The 21,236-nt window shown below is 40.7% G+C and overlaps 1 protein-coding gene and 1 pseudogene across 4 annotated transcripts in view; one reads left to right on the top strand and one right to left on the bottom strand.

Annotated features, from left to right (window-relative positions):
* The window catches only part of MTA3 (metastasis associated 1 family member 3), a 196,583-nt gene that overhangs the window by 130,709 nt on the left and 44,638 nt on the right, over nucleotides 1–21,236 (bottom strand). For all 4 annotated transcript variants that reach the window (XR_003004294.1, XM_024753600.1, XM_024753599.1 and 1 more), the window contains exons 2-3: nucleotides 19,953–20,020; nucleotides 10,761–10,854 (exon numbers count right to left, since the gene is read on the bottom strand). Coding sequence is in view for 3 of the 4 variants with exons in the window: in XM_024753600.1 (XP_024609368.1) it covers nucleotides 10,761–10,782 (22 nt within the window). In the remaining variant the exon portion in view is untranslated. The remainder of the gene's footprint in view (nucleotides 1–10,760; nucleotides 10,855–19,952; nucleotides 20,021–21,236) is intronic.
* LOC112405170 (tropomyosin alpha-3 chain pseudogene) lies at nucleotides 12,724–14,855 on the top strand (annotated as a pseudogene).

The raw sequence follows: 21,236 nt of genomic DNA, 5'->3' as shown, positions 1-21,236 counted from the left end.
GTTACAGTATTTCTTTTTTTTTTCTGGCTATACTGTACCAAGCAGCTTTCTGGATCTTAGTTCCCTGACCAGGGATGAACCCCGGCCCCCAGTAGTGGACACGCGGAGTCCTAACCACTGGATGGCCAAGGAATTCCATAGCCATTTATTTATTTTTAATTTTTGAATTTTATTTACTTTTTTATACAGTAGGTTCTTGTTAGTCATCAATTTTAAACACATCAGTGTATACACGGCAATCCCAATAGCCCAATTCATCACACCACCATCCCCAACCCCTGCCATTTTCCCCCTTGGTGTCCATACATTTGTTCTCTACAGGGAAGCCCACAACTATTTAAATTTTTGATGAAAAATTTTAGATGTCAACTTTCAAATGTATAAGGGAGGGACTTCCCTGGTGGCGCAGTGGTTAACAATCCGCCTGACAATGCAGGTGACATCGGTTCGATCCCTGGTCCGGGAAGATCCCATATGCCGCGGAGCAACTAGGCCCGTGCGCCACAGCTACTAAGCCTGCGCTCTAGAGCCCACGAGACACAACTACTGAGCCCGTGTCCCCTGCATTGGCAGGCAGATCCCACATGCCGCGGAGCAACTAAGCCTGTGTACCACAATTACTGAAGCCCATGCGCCACAACTACTGAAGCCCGTGCACCTAGAGCCGGTGCTCCATAAGAGAAGCCACTGCAATGAGAAGCCCACGCACTGCAATGAGGAGTAGTACCCGCTCGCCACAACTAGAGAAAGCCCGCATGCAGCAACGAAAACCCAACGCAGCCAAAAACAGACTAAATTAATTAATTTTTTAAAAAAGCCTGTATCAATCCTAGCTGAATATAAGTAACTTTAACTTTTAACTTTTTTATTACTTGCAACTTTAATCTCTAATTTGGAGGAATTAGGTAAACTATTAAGAGCTTTTTTTTTGTTTAATTTGTACATACCGAGTAACTTCCATGTTCCCAAAGTTACAGTGAATGTGAGCAAATGTGTTAGTCAACAATACAGACATAGTTTTTGTTTTATTATACTGCATTTAGTGCCCTGGTTCTTAAATGTGTACTAGTCTACACCCCAAGGACTCCTTTGGGAAGGGTGAGGTGGTGGCAGTACTACCACAATGGGAGCAGTATTAACATTTCATAGATGGAAGACAAGGATGTTAGATATCCCATAGATATATAGGTAGACAGCAGAGGACAGTCTGTGATTCATATGACTCTGAAATGTCCCTCTGGACATTTATGTAAGTGAAAAACATGATTCTGTTACCTGAGCCTAGAACTAATTCCATTCTATGTATGAGAACACAAAACATTTGGGGTATGGTTTTAATATAACTGACTTTTCCAGCAATGTAGCCATCATGTAAAAAGAGGAAAGACTGTATTTTGTTTTGCTCAAAACTTACCAATAGTACCATTTTGAAAAAAATCTCAGGAAATAGTTCCTAGTACAAACTATCAGTCTAATTTATAACCGCTGCATTGCTAGTGATTCTATGCATACATGCAAACATTCCACAATTTCGTTACAGCTTCCACTATTGTCATGCCTCAGCATTTACACATATTGAAATACAGTATATATGATCCTATTATATATAAGTTTTTTCTCTTTTATATTGCAGTCAGAACATAATACTGAGTTTTAATTTTGTTTATACATTATATGTATAAGTTATACTATCAATAAATTTCACTTCAGAATAATAAAGAGGGCATTTTTCCTGACTTGTGCTCAAAGTGACCAAAAAACATTTATAAGGAGTAAGGCACTGGGGCAAAAATCTCTTCATTTAATCAGTCTGTCAAAAGAAAATGAAGTTTACTTAAAGAAAACTAATAGTTCATTAAATACTTTTAGTTGGCAGTCATAAGCTTAAATATTGATTTTAAACTGTCACTGAAAATATCCCATTAAAGAAAAACCTATTATGATCCTATTCCAGTTATATCGTCTACTGTTGAGTTACAAATCATCCCAAAACTTAGTGGCACAAAACAAACATTCTACTTTGCTGATTCAGTGGGTGAGGAATTCAGACAGGGCACAGCACAGAACTCTTGTCTGTGCTTCACAATAACTGGGGCCTCAAGAGGAACTCAAATGGCTGAGCCTGGATCAGCTGGTGGCTCCTTCAGGCATATGTCTGGCACCTGGGCTCAGATAGGACAGACCATCAACCTTAGCACCTACAAAGGGCCTCACCATGTAGCCTGGTTTTCTCACAGTATAGTGGCTAAGTTCCAAGGAGAACTATCCTGAGAGCAAACATTCCAAGAAAAGCAGGTAGAAGTTTCATGGCCTTTTCTGACCTAGCCTTGAAGAGTCAGACAGCATTACTTCCACAATACTGTTCTGGTCACAACCCCACCAAGATCCAAGTGGAGAAGACATGGACTTCATCTATCAATGGAAGGAATGTCAAAGAAGTTGAGGACCATGTTTTAAAACACCACAGATAGATAGACAGACAGACAGACAGATAGATAGATAAACACCACAGACTCTTTTCAGCCAACCAAGATGCTAAAACAAAACAACTGGTAGCCTGGCTGTTCTTCAAATTTGTTCCCTTGGTAAATTTAAAGCTACAAACACTTGTGGAGCAACTATATATATATAATGAACAAGATACACGAAAGCTGTAAAGATGATCAAAACCATCGTTAAAGAACTTAACACTGGGCTTCCCTGGTGGTGCAGTGGCTAAGAATCCACCTGCCAGTGCAGGGGACACGGATTCAAGCCCTGGTCCGGGAAGATCCCACGTGCTACGGAGCAACTAACCCCATGTGCCAGAACTACTGAGCCTGTACACTAGAGCCTCTGAGCCACAACTACTGAGCCCGCGTGCCTAGAGACCATACACGGCAACAAGAGAAGCCACCACAATGAGAAGCCTGCGCACCGCAACAAAGAGTAGTCCCTGCTCGCCGCAACTAGAGAAAGCCCAAGCGCAGCAACAAAGACCCAATGCAGCCAAAAATAAACTAAATTAAAAAAAAATTTTTTTATAATAAAATAAATAAATACGGAGAAAACAGGCAATGATACATTACAGACCTCATGATAGAAGTACACAATGCTACCCATGAAGTGATCTTGTACCCACACCCCAGAAAAATAAACCTAGATTCGATCCTCTAGAATCTGTATCTAACTATCCATCTACAAAGAAGCATGGTAAAGGACACAAGAGAGATGCAATGAAAAAACTCCAAGCCAAAAGAAACTCAACAGGATTAACCACCTGCTATCTTCAACAAAATACTGAGAGAGAGAATATGAAATAATATGTATCCAAAGATTAAAAGACTGGGCTTTCCTGGTGGCGTAGTGGCTGAGAGTCCGCCTACCGATGCAGGGGACACGGGTTCGTGCCCTGGTCCGGGAAGATCCCACATGCTGCGGAGCGGCTGGGCCCGTAAGCCATGGCCGCTGAGCCTGCACGTCCAGAACCTTGTGCTCCGCAACGGGGGAGGCCGCGGCAGTAAGAGGCCCGCGTACCGCAAAAAAATCCCCAAAAAAAAAAAAAAAAAAAAAAAAAGATTAAAAGACTTAAGGATGTCCACACAAAAACTTGTACAGGAATGTTCATAACACCATTATTCATAATAACCAGAAAGTGGAAACAATCCAAATGTCCATCAACTGATGAAAAGATAAAAAAATGTAGTACATCCACCCAATGTGGTATTTAGCTATAAAAAGGAATGAAGTGATCTCTTGGTTATTAAGTAACGCACTGTTTAGCCTCCACGTATTTGTGTTTTTTACAGTTTTCTTCCTGTAATTGATTTCCAATCTCATAGCGTTGTGGTCAGAAAACATGCTTGATTTGATTTCAATTTTCTTAAATTTTCTGAGACTTGATTTGTGACCCAACATGTGATCTATCCTGGAGAATATTCCATGTGCACTTGAGAAGAAAGTGTAGTCTACCACTTTGGGTTGCAATGTTCTATAAATATCAATTAGATTTATCTGGTCTATTGTGTCATTTACAGCTTGTGTCTCCTTATTTATTTTCTGTTTGAATGATCTGTCCATTGGTGTAAGTGGGGTGTTAAAGTCCCCCACTATTATTGTGTTATTGTCCATTTCTCCTTTCATGGCTGTTAGTTAGCATCTGCCTTATGTACTGAGGTGCTCCTATGTTGGGTGCATAAACATTTATAATTGTTATATCTTCTCAGATTGATCCTTTGATCATTATGTAGTGTCCCTCCTTATCTCTTGTAACACTATTTTAAAGTCTACTTTATCTGATACGAGTATTACTACTCCAGCTTTCTTTTGATTTCCATTTGCATGGAGTATCTTTTTGCATCCCTTCACTTTCAGTGTGTATGTGTTCCTAGGTCTGAAGTGGATCTTTTGTAGATGGCATATATATGGGTGTTGTTTAAAAGATGCTCAACATCACTAATTATTAGAGAAATGAAAATCAAAACTACAATGAGGTTATCACCTCATGACGATCAAAATGGCCATTATCAAAAAAGCCAGAAACAATAAATGCTGGAAAGGGTGTGGTGAAAAGGGAACCCTCCTGCACTGTTGGTGGGAATGTAAATTGATACCACCACTATGGAAAACAGCATGGAGGTTCCTTTAAAAACTAAAAATAGAACTACCATATGATCCAGCAATCTCACTACTGGGCATATACCCTGAGAAAACCATAATTCAAAAAGAGATATGTACCACAATGTTCACTGCAGCAGTATTTACAATAGCCAGGACATGGAACCAACCTAAATGTCCATCAAAAGATGAATGGATAAAGAAGTTGTGGCACATACATACAATGGAATATTACTCAGCCATAAAAAGAAACAAAATTGAGTTATTTGTAGTAAGGTAGATGGACCTACAGTCTGTCATAAAGAGTGAAGTAAGTCAGAAAAAGAAAAACAAATACCATATCCTAACACATATATATGGAATCTAAAAAAAGTGGTTCTGAAGAACCTAGGGGCAGGACACAAATAAAGACACAGATGAAAAAAAAAAAAAGACGCAGATGTAGAGAATGGACTTGAGGACACGGGGAGGGGGAAGGAGAAGCTGGGATGAAGTGAGAGTGGCATGGACATATATACACTACCAAATGTAAAATAGATAGCTAGTGGGAAGCAGCCACATAGCACAGGGAGATCAGCTCAGTGCTTTGTGACCACCTAGAGGGGGTGGGATAGGGAGGGTGGGAGGGAGACGCAAGAGAGAGGGGATATGGGGACATGTGTGTGCATATGGCTGATTTGCTTTGTTGTGCAACAGAAACTAACACAGTATTGTGAAGCAATTATACTCCAATAAAGAGCTATTAAAAAAAAAAGGAATGAAAGAATTCACGCTATGACATGGAATAAACTTGAAAACATTAGGCTAAGTAAAAAGAAGCCAGACATAGGGCTTCCCTGGTGGCGCAGTGGCTGAGAGTCCGCCTGCCAGTGCAGGGGACACGGGTTTGTGCCCAGGTCCGGAAAGATCCCACGTGCCGTGGAGCGGCTGGGCCCGTAAGCCACGGCCGCTGAGCCTGCGCGTCCGGAGCCTGTGCTCCGCAGCAGGAGGGGCCGCAGCGGTGAGAGACCCGTGTACCGCAAAAAAAAAGCCAGACACAAAAAACACATACTGTATGATTCCATTTATATGAAATGTCCAGAAAAGGCAACTCTACAGAGAAAGAAAGTAGATCAGTGGTTGCCTGATAGCAATAGGGGAGAATAGGGAGTAACTGGCCTCTTTTTGGGGTGATGAAAATAATCTGAAATTAGTAGTGGCGACGGTTTTACAACTTTGTGAGTATCCTGAAAACCACTAAATTGTGCAATCTAAAAGCATGGATTTTATGCTATGTGAATTATGTATCAATTATTTAAATGGACAAGCAAAAAAGACTTAAGAGTCTTACCAACCAATCATACTCAACTTATTTGGATCCCAATTTAAACAAACTATAAAAAAAGAAAAAATAGGGTTTCCCTGGTGGCACAGTGGTTGAGAGTCCGCCTGCCGATGCAGGGGACACGGGTTCGTGCCCCGGTCCGGGAAGATCCCACATGCCACGGAGCGGCTGGGCCCGTGAACCATGGCCGCTGAGCCTGCGCGTCCGGAGCCTGTGCTCCGCAACGGGAGAGGCCACAACAGTGAGAGGCCGCGTACCACAAAAAAAAAAAAAAAGAAAGAAAAAATATTCTAAAAGAAAAAATGTGAAAACTAACTAGATATTCAAGGACAGTAATGTTTACACAGAATCCTAAATGATCAATGGATGCTAAAACAAATGCATTAATGTTTGACCAAAAACAAGATGTTTACATAGTTGCCAGGTACCTCCCCCAAAATAACTTACTGGATACAAAGGAACACCACCTTTACCAAGTCATCAAACCTAACATCACCATTATTAAGACAAACCCAATTACATGGGTTTGTCCCAACGGATTTTGAAGGACACATCATCACCTCTATGGCATCCCTACAAAAAATACATAACCTGAATCTAATTATGAGGAAACATTACACAAACACAAACTGAGCCACATTCAACAAAATAAATGGCCTGTTTTCTTCAAAAACGTTAAGGTCAAAAACCACAAAGGGGGGCTTCCCTGGTAGCGCAGTGGTTGAGAGTCCACCTGCCAATGCAGGGGATGAGGGTTTGTGCCCCAGTCCGGGAAGATCCCACATGCCGCGGAGCGGCTGGGCCCGTGAGACATGGCCGCTGGGCCTGCTCATCCAGAGCCTGCGCTCCGCAGCAGGAGAGGCCACAGCAGTGAGAGGCTGCGGGGGTGAAAAAGAAAAACAAAAAAAAAAACACAAAGGGACTTTCCTGGCAGTCCAGTGATTAAGACTCCACTGCAGGGGGCACGGGTTTGATCCCTGGTCGGGGAACTAATCCTGCATGCCGCATGGCGGGACCAAAAAAAAAAAAAAAACACAAAGACTGAGCTGGTTCCATATCAAGGATACATGACAATAAATACAATGTGTGAGGACTTTCCTTGTGGCGCAGTGGTTAAGAATCCACCTGCCAATACAGGGGACACGGGTTCGAGCCCTGGACCGGGAAGATCCCACGTGCCATGAGCAGCTAAGCCCATGCACCACAACTACTGAGCCCGAGCTCTAGAGCTCGTGAGCCACAACTACTGAGCCCGTGTGCTGCGACTACTAAAACCTGCGTGCCTAGAGCCCATGCTCCGTGACAAAAGAAGCCACCACAACGAGAAGCCCGCGCACTGCAACAAAGAGGAGCCTCTGCTGGCCACAAATAGAGAACGCCCACATGCAGCAATGAAGACCCAACGCAGCCAAAAATAAATTAATTAATTAATTAAAATAAAATACAACGTGTGATTCTGGATTTTATCCTAGACTAAGGAAAAAATACATAGCTACGCAGAACACTGCTGAGACACGAAATTTGAATAAGGATTGCGAATGAGACAATAGCTTTGTGTAAATATTAGGGTTCCTGAGATGTTTACCACACTGTGGTTATGTAAGAGAATTTTCGTACATTTAGGAAAAACACTCTAAAGTCTCCAATTTACTCTCCAATGGTTCAGGAAAAATATATATATAATAAAGAATATATATATTATATATATAAAAAATGACAAAATGTTAATTGTTGAATCTGGGTAAAGGGCATACTGGAGTTCCTTGTATATTCTTGGCATTTCCTGTAAGTTTGAATGAGCCATATCTTTCAGAAATACATTCTGAAATATTTACAAATGAAAAAGTAAGATTTCTCTGATGAGCTTCAAAATAATGGGACAAGTAGGGGTCTAGATGAAATAATTGGTCATGTAGTAATAACTGTTAAAGTAGAATAATGGAAACATCAGGTGTATTATACTATTCTCTGTACTTTTCTATGTTTGAAATTTTCTGCAATAAAAAGTTTTAAAGAAGTCCACAATGAGGGACATCCCTAGTGGCACAGTGGTTGAGAATCCGCCTGCCAATGCAGGGGACACGGGTTCGAGCCCTGGTCCGAAATATCCCACATGCTGCGGAGCAACTAAGCCCATGCGCCACAACTACTGAGCCTGCGCTCTAGAGCCCAAGAGATACAAATACTGAGCCCGTGAGCCACAACTACTGAGGCTGTGTGCCACAACTATTGAAGCCCACACACATAGAGCCCATGCTTCGCAACAAGAGAAGCCACCTCAATGAGAAGCCCCCGCTCCACAACGAAGAGTAGACCCCGCTCACTGCAACTAGAGAAAGCCCACACACAGCAACGAAGACTCAATGCAGCCAAAAATAAAAAGATAAAATAAATTTATTAAAAAAAAAAAAGAGGCACCCACATCCAGGACTCTAGTTTTGGAATGTTTCTAATATATGACACTCTCTCCATTAATCCCCCTTAAAACCTCTTTATAAAGCATGAACCATTCAGGCAATTTTATTTGCCTCATGTGAAGTTTTAGTCAATACAAAAACAGAAATACAGTTGATACCTCTAACTCTACTGTATATGGACATATAGTTACCTTTGAGAGTAAAATCAATAAATAATGGAAGAAAACAGGTAAATGTAGATAGAAGTAATCCACCCAAAGAGATGATCTACAAATCACAGAGAGAGAAAAACCAACTGACATTTGTTAAGCACCCATTATAAGCCATTCCTTAGGTCATTTAAGCTTCACATCAATGCTGGCATAATTTTTCCCTTAATTTTGTTTTTAATTTTTTTCCTTAAAGTATACAATTTTAGATTTTTAAAAAAAAAATTTTTTTGGCCACGCTTCGTGGCCTGTGGGTTCTTAGTTCCCTGACCAGGGATCGAACCTGTGTCCTTGGTAGTGAACGCACAGAGTCCTAACCACTGGACCACCAGGGAATTCCCACCGTTAATTTTTTTTAACTGTGGTAAAATACATATGATTCAAAATGGGGACTTCCCGGGTGGTCCAGGGGTAAGACTCCACGCTCCCAATGCAGGGAGCCCAGGTTTGATCCCTGGTCGGGAAACTAGATCCTGCATGCATGCTGCAACTAAGAAGCCCGCATGCTGCAACTAAGAAGTCCACACATCCTGCATGTCGCAACTAAAAAAGATACCGCATGCCGCAATGAAGATCCCACGTGCCACAACTAAGACCCAGCGCAGCCAATATGAATAAATAATAAATATTTACTTTAAAAAAGAGGTGATTTTTTCAACCTCATTTTACAAATGAGGAAAATGCAGATGAGTGAGAAGTTAAGACATTTTCCTAAGGCAAGCAACAAGTCACCAACCAGAATCTGAACCCAGGTCTTTCTTTAAACTGCATGACTGCCATTATATAATTTCATTGGTTCTTAAGTTTCTTAAAATTTCATTTCTCTGAGTCAATACTAAGAGCCTCATCAATTCTAAAAAGCCTGATTTTCTACATTTACAAGCCTAAAACAGACAGCACCAAAAAAGGCAGCCATGCTGAGACCCTCCATGAACAGTCAACAGATGTCCAACCATCTTTACACTTCACTACCTTTGCAACAACTTTAGAAGCTACGTTAGAAGCTAAATTAAATCCAAAAGTACATGAATATAAATGAGACATTTTATCTTTAAGTTTATGTTGTAAATGGTGAATAAAATCCAAATAATTTTGCACAGATACTTTAATAACACACTGAATTTCTAGATTTCAGGTATAGCTAAAATAACTGATTAGTATGTCATTTTAAAAAGCAATACTTTGGTCTCATACATGAGGAGCAAATATGATTACCCTGAATCTGTGAATATATAATTTGTAAATACTACAGAATAACCCATATCATAATTAACACTTTCTCTACAAAAATGGAAAGAAACTGAAAAACTCTATGAACTACAGCAGAAATATAGCAGGAATTTAACTTATGAGACAGACATCCAGTAGGGAAATCATTCTCAGGCAGACACAGAACAAACCTGTGCGCCAACAGCCTCCCTTCCCCCATTACCAAAACATTTCAAAAGCTTCAGGAACCCCAAGACCAGAGTTTGAGACACTACAGTATTAAACTGAAAAATACATTTACATATGGTCCTAGTCTCATTACATATTTTGTAGGACAAAAATGGCTTTCAAAATAAAGTACTTATACTTCTTTCTTAAAATTTAGATCACTTTTTTATTGATTGTTTAAAAAAAAATCAAAGGGGTTAAAGTATGTCAAAGCTGTTGACTGCGGAGGGAGAAGCACACAATGAAGATTAAACTACAAAGAAATGCTCAGAGTTGCTATCTGCAAGAATTTTTTTCCATATCTATCACATTGCACTTCTTTCTTTAGCAAACTTTTTTTTCCACACATACCTAATACTATAAATATATAATAAATACTCAGAATTTTAAAAACTGTAAATACAACCCAGTTGTTTTAGAGAGGAGGGAAAAAGAAGTCCTCCAAAATACCAGTGAAGTATAAATTTCCTCATATTCAAACCTTCAAATCGCCATGGAAAATTGGAGATGGCAAAGCACTGCTCCAATTGTCCACTAAAGCCTATGTGCAAAGACTTCTATTTCAACATTTCGACTAACTAATAAACATATGTTGCATCCTAAAAAATATACACTAAAACCAAGAACCACCCAAAAACCTACTCCCATCTAAACTAAGAGGAAGACAAATGGGAAACCAAAAAGCTACAGGTAACATAAAGTACTTTTCCTCATATCATGGAAAACAAAAGACTCAAAACACATTTTAATTTTCCAAGAAAAAGACAATTAACTTACTAGCATGCTTGTCTGCAAGCATTATAAGCGTGTTGGAAATATCTCGTCGTCTATAAAAGCACACTACTTTTGCTTCCACGTTGCCAGTTGCAGTCTAAGAAATAAGAAAAATAAAAGTCATCTATACTGAATATTAGATTCAAGTAGTTTATAAAACAAAACTAGAGACAGCATAATTGTAAGATCACTGTCATTTATTGTGCCAACCACAACTGCAGGATAATCAGAGAGCTTAAAAATTCAAATCAGAAAAAAAAAAAAGAAAAAAAAAAAAAAAATTCAAATCAGGACGAGTAACATTTGTAAAAGTTCCAAGTGAAACAAATGTCAAACATAAAATAACTCATTGGCATCAATTAAAAATTAAACTAAAGTGATCAGAGAGCTTTAATGACTAAAACCATACTTAACTCTGATTAACCTTAAGAAACTAATCCCCAAAATTTAAAAAGCCACAACATAACTTAAAAGACAGTTAAACATAGTCCTCCAAACCCTCTTCCTGAGGCACAGGCTAAGTGCAAAATCACCCAGCCCCATCCTAAACACCCTCACGTTCGACTGATGGTGAAGCTCTGCAAGTGCAGGGCAGTCAACATGTGAGGTGGACCAGATAACTTGGAAATGCATTCTCAGCCCAAGGGAGTCCATGAATCCATAACGGTCAACATTCTTAGTAGTACTTACTTTACCTTCACATATGAAAGTATTAAAAACCTTGAGTTATGAACACTGAAGCTCTTATTTCTTTTTGACTACAGTCTAGAATACAATCAATATTCAGTTAGGCTGTAATTTACTGCAGCTGGGGCCCAGGCTCCTACCCTCCTATTCTTTATGAATTCTGAGAGATCTCAAGGTCAAATGTTCACTACAGAGTTCATTGTAAAAACACACAGATTACAATAAAATGCTACTGTCATTTCCAATTTCAAACAAATTTGAGAACATATTTTCAAAATTTCTCTGGGCTTACAGATACACTCAGAGAAAAAGAAATAAGTATATGTGCTGCAGTAAAGTTGTCGGTTTTATGAAGTTCAGCGGCAGTATTTTAAAGTGAGAAATAGTCTTGTAGAAATATTGTCCCTTAAAACTGAAATCATATTACATCCTAACCAAAGTGCTTCTATATTTCACAATATTGTGATCAAATACATCCTCCAGAAGTAATGATCCAGCAATCTGCTAAATGAACAGCCCAATATTCATATGTAAATAAAATCTATCAATGACTTCAATTATCAGTGCTTTATCATTTTTGTCTTCTTGAGACAAAAGCATGTTAATGGACGACTAATAAGAAAATAAATAAATAAACATTTAAAAAAAATAAATAAAAGCATGTTAAAAACCCAAAGCAAGAGTTTTAAGGCATACGTGTTTTTTTTCTACCTTACTGGTGAGTTCCTCCAATAGGGATACTCTGTAAAGCTAATTAAATTCTTATTTGAACATGCTTGGGGTGGAAGGGCATAGTTCAAAATAAATATTCTCTTCTGAACCACGCACACACTTGGCTATTAGGCAGTGTACAGTATTACTCTTCTTCTCTACTGTACACACACACACCCTCCCTTCGAACATTCCTCTAAAGTTGAGCTACTAAAATTGTGGTCCAAGGCCCAGTCCACAGCTGTTACTATGTAATGAAATGAGTACAGAAATTAAATGAATTACAGTATTTGAGAGTTAATTTTATATCTATTGAATCTAATAATGAAAAATGGGGCTTGCATTTTTATAAGCCTACTTTAAATTTCATTTTTCTACTCTCATTTATAAATTTTACAAAAGCAGTCTAAGATACTGAAAATTCTTAAAAATCCTCCACCACAAATAATTTAAGAAGTATAGCTCTGAAGACCTAAGTTAAATATTTTGTATATTTTGTATATAAAGTCACCAAATTTCTTGTGTGCGCTTCCTATGTGCCCCTGCACAAGCTAAGCACCACGGATGCATGGTGTCTGCCCTCACCAAGCCTCTGCTCCAGCAAAGATGCCTGTCCACGTGTCATCTCGTCTCCAACCTTCCAAAGCCCAGCTGTAATCATGTCCCTCACCCAGAAACCTTCACCGGTTCCCCACAACTGAAGCATAAGAGTAAAACATTCCTGACAAATTCCCAGCACTATTGTCTTTACTCCTTTCTTTTCCCCTCCAGACTTCACTTCTCACTCATGGAGGCAGGAAGTACCACCTGTTGAGGGAAGAACAGAGAAAGCTTCAAGGACGAGGAAAGGGGGCAGAAGGTCCCTAGCTAGCTAGGAAAGAAGGAAAGGAGTCCAAGAGGTGAAGCCTGGAGGACTGAGTAGTCTTAAGAAAAAAGGAGGACCTGAACAAAACCCACATGTGGGAAAAGTGGAGACAGGTATAAAGAAGAACCTACAACGAACAGCAATTTCTTTCCTGTGTTCTTTTCTCCATTTAGGTTGCAGCCTCTTAAATCTCTATTCTGTCAAACACGTTTAGTAAAACATCCTTCAGCAATAAGGGGCTTTTAGTCAACCTCATACTCACGCCCATTTCTATCCCAGACTTAGAAAGTACATTATTAAAAAACAAAAAACCAAACGGTTTCCATTTTGGAAAGTCTGTGGTCTGCTCGAACTAAAGAACAGATGGAAAAGAACTTCCTTTTCCCAATTTCTGTCCTTCTTCCCAACAGATCCTAAACGTCAGGAGGGGTCTTAACTTGGGTTCTATAAAAGGGCTTTGAAGGGATCTCCTGAAATCATATGCAAAACCTTGTATGTGCAAATATAGATTGGGGTGGGGGACAAGACTAGATGCTCAAAGAAGTTAGTGGCTCCCTTCTCCCAACCAAAAAAAAGACCCAAAACATTAAAATGAATCTCAGAGCAAACTGGATGGCTAATAAAACATACAGGATATGAAGAAACATATAAATTATACAACATAACACACCAAAAAAACAATCAATAGCAAATAACATTCAATTTATCCATAAGCATAACTTCCAAAACTTCCTGAGACTGTATCCTCATTATTATGTGCACAAGGCCTTCTTCCAACATGTATGCAGACTAAATCTTTAGAAGAGCAACACCCAAGCTAGATAGTGACTAAAAATTTACCGTGAAGTTGTTTTCTATTTCAACTTTATATTCTTCCTCCAAAAGATCATCATCACTGTATCTGAGTACAGTTTAGAGGAGAGGAAAAGAGGGTATGTAAGATAAACAATGTCGGTGAGAAGCGGCTGCAGCTCCGGGCAGAGGGGGCAGGAACCTGAAGGCGAGCAGGGGCCGGGTAGGCACCACGGCCGGGGTCACCACCACGGAGGTGGTGAAGCGCTGAGACCCAGGTTCCGCAGCTGCAGGCCAGTGACGCAGAGGAGAGGGCCGAGCACCTCCCGCGGAAGTGGAGGGAGAAAGGCGGCCCGGGAACAGGCTCAAGCTGACACGGTCTCCTTGAACCGCAGGATCCAGCTGATTGAAAAGGAGCTGGACAGTGCCCAAGAGCACCTGGCCACTGCCCTGCAAAAGCTAGAGGAAGCTGAGAAAGCTGCTGATGACAGCGAGAGAGGTCTGAAGGTTATTGAAAACCAATCCTTAAAAGAGGAAGAAAAAATGGAGCTCCAGGAAATCCAACTCGAAGAAGCTAAGCACACTGCAGAAGAGGCAGGCAGGAAGTACGAAGAGGTGGCTCTTAGGTTGGTGATTATTGAGGGAGACTTGGAAGGCAGAGGAGCGAGCTGAGCTGGCAGAGTCCGGTTGCCGAGAGACGGATGAGCAGGTCAGACTGATGGACCAGAATCTGAAGTGTCTGAGTGCTGCTGAAGAAGAGTACTCTCAAAAAGAAGACAGGTATGAGGAAGAGAGAAAGATTCTTACTGATAAACTCAAGGAGGCAGAGACCCGTGCTGAGTTTGCTGAGAGATGGGCAGCCAAGCTGGAAAAGACAACTGATGATTTGGAAGATGAACTGAAATGCACCAAAGAGGAGCACCTCTGTACACAAAGGATGCTGGACCAGACTTCTGCTTGACCTGGATGAGATGCAGAGCGCCCCAGTCCCGCCCTGCGCTGCCCCTCCCTCTGACCCCGACTCCGCTGAGGCCAGAAGCTGACCTTTAAACTGACGGCTGACCTTTAACTGGAAGGCTGCTTTCTCCTTTCGCCATGTCTCCCACCCCCACCCCTGTGTCCTTTTTGCCAAACTGTCTCTGCCTCTCTCCAGAGATTCCATTTGGGCTAGAGGCTGAGCATCTTTGGGAACAACGTTTAAGGGAATGTGAGCACAATGTTAAGTGTCTTTAAAAGCATGCTGTGATGTGCACATTTTGTAATTACCTTTTTTGTTGCTATAGCAGCCATTTGTAAAACATTCCAGATAATTCCATAGTTCTGAAGCAGCAGTCTAATCCCTTTCTCACTTTTGGAAGGTAACTTTTCAGCTTAATGCATACTGCCCTCTCCGTAGAGGAGGGGAAAAGGTATGGGCCTGCCTTCCTGAGAGCTAAACAGCCCAGAGAAGGACTCCATTTTGGGAAGCCTTATTGCTCTGTAAAAAGTACCTGCCAAACCAGAAAGGTGATTCCAGAAGGAGTTAGCCAAAAAAAAAAAAAAAAAAAAAAAAACCTGTTCAGGTTTTCAGCTTTACGGTATCTTTGGGCAACTTTTTTTTTTCCATCAGAAGTGACCAGATGAGATTAAGATGGTGAGACCTCTGAGACCAAATCCTTGTCCCAGCTCTACCCCATTCCCAATCACTCACAGAATGGATCATGTGCCCCTTATTTTGAGGTAACCACTTATTTGCTCTCCCGCCTCCTTGAAAGAAAGGAAGGAAAATTATGTTCTACCACTGATTTAGCCATATGAAACTCATCTCATCACCCTTTTCTGGGTCTGAAGCTGCTGTCTCTAAAACTGCCATCTCATTGTGTGTTGTAGCAGTTAGTCCTGGAGAAATCTTGAATAGCTTATACACAAAATTGTTTTTAAATTTTATATTATTTTGAAACTTTGCTTCTTTGGGGCTGGGGCACACTGGTCACCCCACCTGGCTGTGACAGCCCTCTAACAGTCTGGGCTGGCAGTGTGCTGATCTTTCAAAGTTTCTTTCCCTACCCAATCTCCCCTTTTTGGTGAGGGTTCAGTGAGGTCAGTTAGGTGTGCATCCTACAGCTTAACTGGCTTAAAATGTACTCCCCTTTGGTGTGGTCTCCTTGGGGGCCAATTGGGGAAAGAAAAAACAATAGTGTAACTGTTTTGATACTGAACATTGATAAATGTCTTTTTGAAATAAAGAACCAGTCCCTCAAAAAAAAAAAAAAAGAGAGATAAAACAATGTCGAACTGTGTTTATCAACCAATATATTCAGTTTTGCACCTAAAAGTTCTGGGGAAGAAAAATTGAGACAAAAGTCTATTTCAGGACTTCCCTAGTGGTCCAATGGTTAAGAATCTGCCTTCCAATGCAGGGGATGTGGGTTCGATCCCCAGTCAGGGAACTAAGATCCCACACGCCACAGGGCAACTAACCCTGCACACTCTAGAGCCTGCGTGCCGCATTACTAAGCCTGTGCGGCACAACTAGAGAGCCCGCTCACTGCAACTACTGAACCCATGCGCACCAGAGCCCACTCGCTGCACTAAAAGATCCCACATGCTGTGGAGCAGCTAAGCCCATGCACCACAACTACTGAGCCTGTACTCTAGAACCGGCAAGCCGCAACTACTGAGCCCATGTGCCCCAACTACTGAAGCCCGCGTGCCTAGAGCCCGTGCTCCACAACAGGAGAGGCCACCGCAATGAGAAGCCCACGCACCACAGCGAAGGGTAGCCCCTCGTTCACCACTAGAGTAAGCCTGCGTGCAGCAGCAAAGACCCAATGCAGCCAAAAATAAATTAATTAATTTTAAAAAATAATAATATATCAAGTGTTCTTAAATTCATTATTTGGATTTTCTAATCATGTTAAATTTCCCCACTTAGCCAACTTGACCTCTGACCCGCTCAAGGCCTTTCTGGTACTCCTGTGGCCCCTCTTCCTGAGGCTACTTCCTTCTCATCCTTTAGGCCTCAACTTCAATGTCCTTAAAGTCCTTCACTCCCTATCCAAAGGAAGCAACCTCTGTTATTCTCTATGTCAAGGGTCAAGGCTCTTGCTTATTTCCTTTCTAGAAGTTAACACCATTTATCGCTATTTTCTTTACACCTGTTAACTCATCTTTTCATGTGTCTCCCTCATGAGAACGGAGACCCTGTGTGGGCAGAGACCATGTCCATATTGGTCACTGTTGTACCTGAGCCTAGCATAGTGCCTGCTACATAACAAGAGCTCGAGAAATATTTAATTAATTACTTAAAATGAGATCTCTCACATCCCTTTAGAAATAAAGGTCCTATGTAAATATTTAGTAATTAATTAGCCTATTGCAGTTCCTTTTTATCAATACTCCATCCAAACTGCCACTCTCTGAAATTACAGAGACTCTGATCTCTCACAGTTCCGTCACCCTCAGTCCCCTAAGGACTGCTCGTATATTAACCACTCTTTAAGAAAGCAGAGGCGCAGGGAGAAGGTGAGAATGTGGGGGAGGGGAGGGACTTTTGAAGTGAAGAGTAATATAATGATAGAGAAGTGTGAAATGATCCAGGTTCCAGCTAGATGTGTAACCCAGGCATTTAAGTTACTTAACCACAGTGTGCTTCACAACCATCCGTGATCCATCTACCTTAAGGTTTAAGGTGCTGTGAGGCTCAAAAGAGGTGACAAACGTGAATCCCCAGGTTATATGCTTCCAGAGCACCATGCTCTGATGCTTGTAAATTTAGCACAGATGCAATTTCCCTTCTGCCTGTGGAATTATTTAGCTGATGTCCATCTCCACTACTAGACCTATCTTGTTCATCTTTCAGTTCCTAAAAGTGCGTATCTAAAAGCAGTAGGTCCCCAGAAATATTTGTAAAATGAATGAATCAAAGTACTTTGTAAACAGTACAGCCATGTACAAGTATTAACATCAGACATCTGAGAAATTCATTAATTCAAAAAATGTTTACTTAACTATGTGCCAGCCACTACTCTAAGGCACTTCGGATGCATTAGTGAACAGAAAAGATCACTACACACACAGAGCTGACATTCTGGTTTGGGAAAACAGGCAATGAAAATATACGCACAACTCATTTTATTGCGCTTCGGTTCACTGCACTTCTCAGATATTGTGTTTTTTTTTTTACAGATCAATGGTTTATGGCAACACTCGGTGAAGCAAGTCTACGCCATTTTTCCAATAGCATTTGCTTACTTCGTGTCTGTCACATTTTGGTAAATCTTGCGGTATTTCAAACTTTTTCATTATTATGATATTTGTTATGGCAACCTATAATCAGTGATCTTTAATATTATTTTATGAAGGCTCACTGAAGGCTCAGATGATAGCTAGCAATTTTTAGCAATGAAGTACTTTTCAATTAGGCATGTACATCTTTTTTTAGACATAATGTACACTTAACAGACTACAGTATGGTATAAACACAACTTTTATATGCACTGGGAAACTAAAAAATTCATGTGACTCATTTTACTGCAATATCTGCTTCACTGCAGTGGTCTGAACTGAACCCACAATATCTGAGGTATGCCTGTAAACACATTCATTAAGTATATCTGAAGGTGATAGATGATGTGGGGGAAAACAGCAAGGTATGGGGGGCTGGGAACAACCAGACAGTCCTAAGGTGGGTGCATACGAGAAACAGCCAAGAGGGTCCAGTGGTTAGGACTTGGTGCTTCACTGCCATGGCCCTGGGTTCAATCCCTGGTCAGGGAACTAAGATCCTGCAAGACAGGTGGCACAGCCAAAAAAAAAAAGAGAGAGAGAGAAACAGGCAAGAAAGAGCTTACTGCACTTAGAGCCGAATGAACAAAGCAGGGAGCAGCCAGAGAATACAGGTCTCATAGGGCAATATTTCTCCTCGAATCCTAGTTAAGTTTCCAAGTAAGCCGATGCAGTGAACAGTGTGGAATTGCCTAAATTCTTTTTTTAAGCCTTTTATTTATTTATTTATTTATTTGGCCATGCCGAGCGTGGTTTGCAGGATCTTACTTTCCCAACTAGGAATGGAACCTGGGCCCCAGCAGTGAAAGCACCAAGTCCTAACCACTGGACCACCAGGGAATTCCCTGGAATTACCTAAATTCTTAGACCTTACATCAATAATATAAAAGAGAAGCACACCAGGAAGACATCTCAACAGTTCCCACCCACAGACTGACCTAATCCTGAGGCCATTTTCTTCATTTGGTGGTGGTCTCAAATACTATGGAAATTTTTAAATGCAAGGTCCCCAGGGTATCCCCAAAAGTGAACCAAGACCTCAACGCTCATAAGCCAGGCATGCCCTTGGCCAATCTGGTTTCCTGGGACTCAAAACGGGACCAGAGTCTCCTGATGGTATTTTGGAGGAAAGGTATTAGCTAGACAGCCCCCAAAATTTTAACAATGTGAATTCTCACCAGCTACACAATTAACCCTCAACCATCAGAAATCTATGGTCCATGTCATTTATGACTGTTTGAGTGCCTCCACTGTAAAAGCTCAGCTACTGCCAACACTCATAATGCTTCTGATGTCCTGGACACCTGCGATTAGGGACAAACCTTGATGTAAAAGTTTTATTTACTTGGGCCTAAGGTACAAAAAGTCACTTTATAATTATACCAAAACTGTATTCTTATTAGTTAGCCTAGTCCAGAATTCTACAAATTCCCTTAAATATCATATTCCCTAACTTCCTTCTTCTCAAGCTGAAAGAGGAAAAAATTAATTTTAAATTAATTAAAAAAAATTTTTTAAATTAAATTAAAAATTTAATTTAATTACTTAAAAAATAACTAACAAGGGAGAAACACAAATTATGACTTCAAATATAAACGGGGACTGAGTTACAGGAGTGACCTGCTCTGAGAAGCTCAAAGCAATTTGAAGAAATCTTACAGATGTTACATATTCAATATCAACATTTAATATCAGAGGTAATTATAAAAAGCAAAAGAATATTCAGAATCCTGCATAATTCTCTAATCTGAAATCTCTACTTTCAAAGAGTCTGGAACTTTAAGTAAAATCACCTCTTATGCCCTTTACCCAATTACCCTTCAATGGGCAACAAATATTTCTTAATATTAGAATCAAGAACACTCAGTGTATACCTTGTTGAGTTCTTCTATCCTTCTGATGAGGTACGGATTGCTAGAGGAATTCTCAAAGTAGACATAATCTGTAATTAAAGGAAGTAAAGAGCTTAATCTTTTCAACATAAAGTTCACATTTGTCAATTTATGACTTTTTATATTAGGTAATTCACATTCAAAATGAAGCACGCCCGTGATTCATTTCCTGGTAAAAGCAAACTGAGTAATGCAGCCTCAATATATTCTCTTTCTTATGTGCTTACCATTCACAGACCCTTATTTTCCTGGCATTTTCATTTCAATTAATGTTTTATTCAAGTTCTCCTAGACTTCTATCCCACATGTGTCATTTCTTTAATAATAAACAAAAAGACACCTCTTATCATTGAGTAGTCAGAGCTGACTAAACATGTGTCTTTCATACGATAACTGCTTCCACATCTTTTCACTCCAATCCAATTTGCCCTGGAGTAGGCTTCTCACATAAAACTATTGACCTAAGACAAATTCAGAGCATCTTGAAAGGCTTAGCAGCCCAAAGTACATTTCAATCACCAACTTAAAAAAAAATCAGGTGAGCAGAGCAGAAGCACATTGACAAACTTTTTCACAGCTCTATCTAGGAAGATGAGGGGGCAAAAAAGGAGAGGGGTCACTTTTTGAGAGGCAGAGCTCTGTGGAGGTGATAACCAGCCTTTTTAATACCATATTTACCATATTTAATCCAGATCCATTTTGGGTCTCGTTATAAAGCAATTGCTGCAGCCTTTCAACAAAAAGGATATAAATTTTCAAGTGTGGTTTTTCCTCTCATCTAATAGGCTCACTGGAAACTTCCCACTGTGTGTTTATTTGAGAGGCTGGGCTGCAGTATTGTCTATCTTAGTGGCTCTTTCCCGTCTCCCTTCTGCAAAGTGGCCTCATTTAGCCAGGCCATTCCTACCACCATCCATCAAGGAGCTTGGCTAATGAGCAGAGAAGAGCCAGTCTTACACACAAACATGTCACTTATCTGAATTATTATTTTACCAGGAAAAGAGGGAGGAGGGCGTCTCGAGTAGGGAGAAAGTTTGTTTGACCTTATTTCTCTCTTCTGCAGAAGGCTGGGAAGGAGGCAGACAGCAGAGCAAACGTCCAGGCAGAGCTCCACTCCCCACCCCAGGCTGCGGTGCCCCGGCCCCTCTAAGCCCCATCCCTGAGGGGGGCTGGACAAGAAACGTAAGGGAGAGGGACGAAGGAGAGGTGCAGGGCCCTGTCCCCGCAAACAGGCCTATCCAGCTGTGCCCCTGGCTGGACCCCCCC

This window comes from Neophocaena asiaeorientalis, unplaced genomic scaffold, assembly GCF_003031525.2.
Source record: "Neophocaena asiaeorientalis asiaeorientalis breed wild unplaced genomic scaffold, Neophocaena_asiaeorientalis_V1.1 scaffold171, whole genome shotgun sequence".
NCBI lineage: Eukaryota > Metazoa > Chordata > Mammalia > Artiodactyla > Phocoenidae > Neophocaena > Neophocaena asiaeorientalis.
This window is presented reverse-complemented; position numbering and strand designations above follow the sequence as displayed.